At 36.6% G+C, this 7,490-nt stretch overlaps 1 protein-coding gene across 1 annotated transcript; it reads left to right on the top strand.

Annotated features, from left to right (window-relative positions):
- Window positions 1-5,534: 5,534 nt before the first annotated feature.
- On the top strand, window positions 5,535-6,278 carry LOC142470923 (olfactory receptor 1468-like). Its single transcript, XM_075577731.1, has one exon. It carries the CDS (start codon window positions 5,535-5,537, stop codon window positions 6,276-6,278), a length of 744 nt encoding a protein of 247 aa, XP_075433846.1.
- The last annotated feature ends 1,212 nt before the right edge of the window (window positions 6,279-7,490 follow it).

The following is a 7,490-nucleotide window of genomic DNA, read 5'->3' as shown; positions in this document are numbered from 1 at the left end:
ATGGGTAATCTTATGGCTAAAACATGTTAAGACATCAACCATGTCCAAATAGAACCTTTCATCGGGTACTAAAACTAAAAATGTTATACTGTGTCCTTTTTTATTTCCTTCACTGCATGGAGAACAAAGGAAACAAAACATGTACTGTAAGTGGTGTGGGTCTACCTTGATGTAGTTGCAGCCTTAACATGTTTTGGCTAAAAGATTGATCTAAATGTCCCATACTTATAAGAAGAAAAAATATAGAAATTAATCAAAGCATGTGTCATATGGATGTGTACTGTATAGGGGTTTCTTGTTTACTGTATATTTGAGTTCACATTCCCAGTAGCGCTCCAGTTGACATAATTAAATATATATTATACTGTGGGACTAGGTTTCTAAGCTTGATATGAATGTGTATGACTTCTTCTTCAGGTCTAGCCGTTGTACAGGTACATCAGAGATTGTAATGAGCCACACAGGGGGTTTCTTCAGCCACTGCGATCTCTGATTTGCTATACAACTACGTTACCTGTATAAAAACCACAAGAGGGTAAAAATAATATCTCAAATCTAACTATATGAATAACAAAGGTTTGGCATTTTTCATTATTTGTAAAACAATGGCAAGCTGAATAACTTAAAGACCTTAGATAAGGGTAGTGTTTTTCAATCTACTATTTTCTTTATCCTAAGTCTACCCTGTCCTTATTAGAGAGTCGATAACACCTTACTTTCTCCCCTTTGTAATTAAGTGTGCAAAATATTTTTTAAAGCATAGTAACCTCACAAAAGGGAGCAGCCAAAGGAAATCAAACCCCTCTCACGTCTGTTTACAAACTTAAATCAATACATTATTTAAAAATAAGAAAATATGTCATCCACCAACTGTGGATGAAATTTTTTAAACAAGTCCATGGCATTAGTTAACGTTGGCACAGGGATATTAAGTGAACTGCCCAAGGGTCCCAAAGAGAACTGACACTGGCATCCAAATAAGGTCACCTACTTCAAAGGCATAAACATATGATAATCCTTCAACCCTTAAATGTCCAGATAAAAAGAATAAAAAAACAGTCAATTAATGGACTATTAGAATATGAACAGTAAAAGCAAAATGTGCCAACATAAACTGACAAAATCTTCTATTTAAAAATGTTGTTATTTTCTTCATATGGACAATGTATGTTGTGTTTTACTGCTTTAATTCAATCATTTATCAAATAATCATTCTGCAGAATAGAATTGACAAGATAGTGTAACATATTTACTAATGGTATCTTGACAATGTCACTTAACACATAGGTGTTGACTCCCTACTATTTGTTTGGTATATAAGTGAATTTTTTTACGGTATCACACTGCTTAACAAATGGCTCGGTGTTGCCCAAAACATTGCATGTTATGTTGCTCTTCTAAATAAATCAATAGAAATGTAATCTACTTCTCCAATTGTTTGTTGATCATAAATTGTGAACTACAGGTGTTCATGCTTGTCAAGTTTGGAGCAAGGTTTCTGATGAGTATGCACCTTAGATTTTTGCAATAATAGCATTGTGAAGTTCTACTCTTGTTCCTATTTTTTTATTTAGTAATTATTGAACTATTCCATGAGACAATTCCTGAACAAGAAGATGACACCTTTTGGCCCATTCAAACAAATTATATATACTGTAAGATGTCTTCTGGTGCTCGAAGGTGTCTAATGGTAAGAATCATTGTTAAGCTCTACACTTTTCATTGCAACAGAAAGTAAGATCAACCCTAAAAAGGTTTTCAATTACCTTCATAATAAAAAAATTAGAAAGGAAAATATAGGACCCTTTCAGTGTGAGATGGGTAGGCAGATTACTGGAAATAACGAAAAAGCAGAGGTATTAAACAAAGTCTGCGCCTCTGTATTTACCAAGAAGAATCCATTTCAAGTGCCGCAGGAGGAAGCCACAACCTCAATATTAATCAACAATTGCTTTACTGAGGAAAAAGTTCATAGGCAGCATGAAAAAAAAAAAAGTAAATAAGGCACCTGGCCCCGATGGCATACATCCAAGAGTTCTCAAGGAGTTAAGCTCAGTAATAGCCAAACAATTATATTTAATATTCAAGGACTCCATTTCCACAGGCTCAGTACCACAAGATTGCCGTAAAGCAGATGTGGTGCCTATATTTAAAAATGGAGCTAGATCACAACTGGGGAATTACAGACCTGTAAGTCTGACTTCTTTAGTGGGGAAACTACTTGAAGGTTTAATACGGGATAATATTCAGGAATACCTAATGGAAAACAAAATTATTAGTAATAGTCAGCATGATTTATGAAGGATAGATCATGCCAAACTAACCTTATTTGTTTATTTGAGGAGGTAAGTAGGAATTTAGACCAGGGTAATGCAGTTGATGTGGCCTACTTAGATTTTGCAAAGGCTTTTGATACGGTTTCACACAAGAGGTTGGTATACAAAATAAAGAAAATTGGACTCAGTAATAATATATGCACCTGATTGAAAACTGGTTAAATGACAGACAACAGAGGGTTGTCATAAATTGAACTTTTGCAGGTTGGGCTAAAGTTGTGAGTGGAGTACCTCAGGGATCGGTACTGGGACCCCTGCTTTTTAACTTGGTTATTAATGACCTTGAGGTTGGCATCGAGAGCAAAGTCTCCATCTTTGCTGATGATAACTAAATTGTGTAAAGTAGTAGAATCAGAGCAGGATGTAATTTCTCTTCAGAAGGACTTGGACAGACTGGAAACGTGGGCAGGTAAATGGCAGATGAGGTTTAATACAGATAAATGTTAGTTTATGCATTTGTGATGCAAGAATAAAAAGGCGACTTACAAATTAAATGGGGATAAATTGGGGGAATCCTTGATGGAGAAGGATTTAGGAGTGCTTGTAGACTGCAGGCTTAGCAATAGTGCCCAATGTCATGCAGTAGCTGCAAAGGCAAACAAAATCTTATCTTGCATCAAACGGGCAATGGATGGAAGGGAAGTAAACATAATTATGCCCCTTTACAAAGCATTAGTAAGACCACACCTTGAATATGTAGTACCATTTTGGGCACCAATCCTAAGAAAAGACATTATGGAACTAGAGAGAGTGCAGAGAAGAGCCACCAAATTAATAAAGGGGATGGACAATCTAACTTATGAGGAGAGGCTAGCTAAATGAGATTTATTTACATTGGAAAAGAGGCGTCTAAGAGGGGATATGATAACTATATACAAATATATTCGGGGACAATACGAGGAGCTTTCAAAAGAACTATTCATCCCACGGACAGTACAAAGGACTTGGGGCATCCCTTAAGGATGGAGGAAAGGAGATTTCACCAGCAACAAAGGAAAGGGTTCTTTACAGTAAGGGCAGTTAAAATGTGGAATTCATTACCCATGGAGACTGTGATGGCAGATACATTAGATTATTTGTTCAAAAATTTTGGACATCTTTTTAGAAAGGAAAGGTATACAGTGATGTACCAAATAAGTATACATGGGAAGGATGTTGATTCAGGGATTAATCTGATTACCAATTCTTGGAGTCAGGAAGGAATTAATTTTTCCCCTTAATGGGGTTTTGTGTTTGCCTTCCTCTGGATCAATAAGTAAGTATAGATATATGATAAAGTATCTGTTGTCTAAATTTAGCATAGGTTAAATTTGATGGACATGTGTCTTTTTTCAACCTCATCTACTAGGTAACTATGTAACTATGTTATGTATATGTTACTTACATTTGGAGGATTATATAGCCAAAACCGCAATACTACGTGAAATACTATCTAGCGCTATCTGTCACGATTGCCAACAACAGTGGAGGAGGTTACTCATACAGATGTGCCAACGAGTATTTTAAAACTTGCCTTTAACTTGCCTTAAACTAGCCAGGTATATGCTGGGTACATGCTGGGTACATTTCAGTGACATTTCTGCAGAGGCTAATGGCCCATCGGATTAACACAACAGGGGTCCAGGGACCCCCGCTGTTAATCCGATGGGCCATTAGTCTGTCTGCAGAAATGTGTGAAATGTTGCAACATGTACCCAGCATATACCCAGCATGTACCTGGGTCTTTTTGGAGATTGCCCAAGGTTTGTTTTAGAATAATCGTTGGCACTACAGTAGTTATAGCCAGGGTGGTGCGGTCACACACTGAAGGAATTGATATAGTGTCGGCTTCATTGGTTACAAATTATGTGGGCCGTGTTGTAACTGTGTATATCGGTATCATATGGATGAAATGTGCTGCATTGGATAAATTGGCAAGATTTATCTATGGGTAGAGATTGAGCTATCTTTGTGGAGTCAGTAAACATGATACAGACTAACCACACACTAGTGATGCATTGTACTATATATGCAGTTTGTTAGTTCTTATAATAGAAGTTTATTTGTTAATAACATTGAGACTATTAAGCCTCTATGCGCTTCATCTTATACAGCTGTCTCTGAAGGTGTTGACACATCGGCTCTCTATCAATACATTCACTGCTATATTGAATCACTTACAAGGGTCTGCTGACTATTGATATACTGTGCATATGTTGATGTTATACAGGTAGCAGATGTATTAACTAATTCACTGTCTGTGTTAAATATCTACAGATAATGGTGAGACATTCTATCTGCTTTAAACATGCTTATAACGTCTTTCAATTGATGGCAGGCTGTGGTTAGATTCACCGTACTTATATGGAATTCCATATGATATGTTCATTGCTGATTTGGTTACATATACTTAATATTGATGCTCTATGGATATACCTAACTCAGAGGAAAATCACTACAGAGGAATACGATTTCGATACAGCATAATTAGTACTATTTAACTATCTGGGTAAAGTCAACACCCGTCTAACAGTCTTTCCACTGGGGATTTTATTACACTGTAAATAATTACAACACGTAGCGACGATGTTTGTGTTTAATAAAACTTTATTGTTTTTATGTTATCAGTGGTACATATGAGAATTATTATAATATAATTTATATTCTCTATGTGGGAATATTTATATTCTCTGAGATTAATATATCTCTAACAAGAAATATATACTTAGAATGCAAGTCATAGGGACTCTTGAGTGAGATCTTTATCCCACTATTTGGTATTAGCAATAATTACTTGTCTCTTTGCACCTTAGTAAATACACACAATATTACTGGCACCAGGGATTGAGCAGTCTGTCTATTTTTTTAGTTAAATACATTGTTACTTTAATATTTCTAATGGCCCATTCATGACAGATTAGGAGCTTCTTAAAGCCTGAATAACTGCTTGTACTGTATTGTGTATTAAACCGAACTCTGTCTCTTTTAAATGATACAGCGAAAATGCCAATCAATTTGAGACCCAACCTTTTTCATCATCAGTCAACACATTGGGGAAACCAGACTACAGTCAGAGAACTCCGGCTTTTGGGATTTCAGAATCTTCAAGACCTCAAGATATTAGTTTTCTCTTTGTTACTCGTGTTTTACATTGTAACAATTACAGGAAACTCCATAATCATTGGATTAGTGTCAACCAGTCAACAGCTCTACTCCCCAATGTATTTTTTCCTCAGTAATCTGTCTTTATCTGACATCGTGCTCATCACAAATATCGTCCCTCAAATGCTGCAGGTTATATTGGAAGAAGGGGCCACTATCCCTTTTACTAACTGCATAACACAGTTTGTTTTCAGTTCTGCTTCAGCAGGTGCCGAATGCTTTCTTCTCACAGTGATGTCTTATGACCGATACTTGGCTATCTGCAACCCATTACATTACTCCAGTATTATGGGTGCCAAGCTGTGCTATACTTTAGTTACTTTGTGTTGGTTGATAGAGTTTACATTGATACTTATTATGGCATGGATGGTATGTGAATTACGATTATGTGGCCCAAATGTTATTGACCATTTCTTCTGTGAGCTTGGTCCTCTGTTAGAACTGTCTTGCTCAGATACCTCTATTGTGGAAATAGTAGCTTTTGTGCTATCAATTCCAGTAATTCTTTTCCCATTTGTGTTAATCCTTTTAACATATGTTTATATATCACTAACCATTCTCAGAATCCCCTCCACCACTGGGAAACAGAAAGCTTTCTCCACGTGTAGCTCTCATCTAGCAGTTGTGTGCATGTATTATGGGACACTGATTGCAAAGTACATGGTTCCATCCAGTGGACGTTTACGGGGCTTAAGCAAGGTCCTTTCTCTGCTGTACACTGTAGTGACTCCATTATTCAATCCCATAATATATAGCCTGAGGAATCAGGAGATCAGGGCAGCTCTGAGGAAATGTATCTGAATGGTGATAAGAAGATAACAATTCTAATCTAATGAGGGAAAAAAGGGCATATTGTACATCTATAATGTAGTAAGGATTGAAGTGAATCACCTGATCCTGAAAGGACAAATACTGGAAAATTATTTGCTAATTATGTTATAGACAGGGTTATCCTTTTGTTACTGTAGCAACATAATTCTGACTTTTTGAACTCATTCTGAACTGATTAATAAGAAAGCATTTGTACTCAAAAATTGGTTTAAATGAGCTTTTATAACCATCTATACTGGTTCCTCTTCTTACGTTATAGTCACTAGAGATGGGTGAACCAATCCAAATCTTTTCCCCCGGAATTCCGTGGATTGTTTAGACCATCATCCCAACAAAATCTGCCTGCGGATTGGGTATTAAAAAATCTCAGCAGATTCATTCCAACCCGTCATTGAATAAAATTTGGCCTTGAAATGTAGTGGTTGGGGGTTCTAGTCCTGTAAGATCTGACACCATTCCAGCCATTTGGTTGGTGCCTTATCAACTCTATATACAGCCGTTAGTATAAAAATCCATTTAGGAAGCATGGGATGGGACTCATTTAAATATTCTTTGCATAGCCATTAGCATGTCTCTCAGCCGGGTAATCTCTCTCTCTACTGTAAAATCATTGGTAGATGATTCCTACAGTATGAAGCTGGCAATATTCTGGGGTAGACAAACAGTATGTGACCCAGTATCACATGATTTACACATGATAGCCTGGGAGATAGAGGCGGAATTTTTTCTAATACTGAGCTTCCCAAATGTCCATTCTGACCTTCACTTGCATTCACATCTTTGCAGGACCACTGAAGGTAATTTCCTGAAGAAAACTACCAAAAAAATGTAACACAGGCATTGTAACGTTCAAGCAAAATGGTGCTTTCATTTCGCCCATGGTCCTTCACACAATTCTAAGCAATCTAGAAATGCAAACAATTTAATGGTATTGAAGGGGTGTCACCCAGTATCACATGATTTACAAAATATCTAGTTTACTATTTGTGTTGTTATATTAATTCTTGTTTCTGATTGCAATAGTTTCTTAGATATTAACTGTACATCTATATTAACGAAAAGTTGGTTCACTGATGAAGAATTTCATAGGCGGCTTGATAAAATTAAAGTAAATAAGGCACCTGGCCCTGATGGCATACATCCAAGAGTTCTCAAGGAGTTAAGTTCAGTAATAGCCAAACC

Source organism: Ascaphus truei, chromosome 20 (genome assembly GCF_040206685.1).
Source record: "Ascaphus truei isolate aAscTru1 chromosome 20, aAscTru1.hap1, whole genome shotgun sequence".
NCBI lineage: Eukaryota > Metazoa > Chordata > Amphibia > Anura > Ascaphidae > Ascaphus > Ascaphus truei.
Note: the sequence above shows the minus strand (reverse complement) of the source record. Positions and strands in the feature narration are given on the sequence as shown.

What these genes read in the sequence shown, in the direction of transcription:
- LOC142470923 (XM_075577731.1), top strand. Translation starts at nt 5,535, where the DNA reads ATGTATTTTTTCCTCAGTAATCTGTCTTTATCTGACATCGTGCTCATC.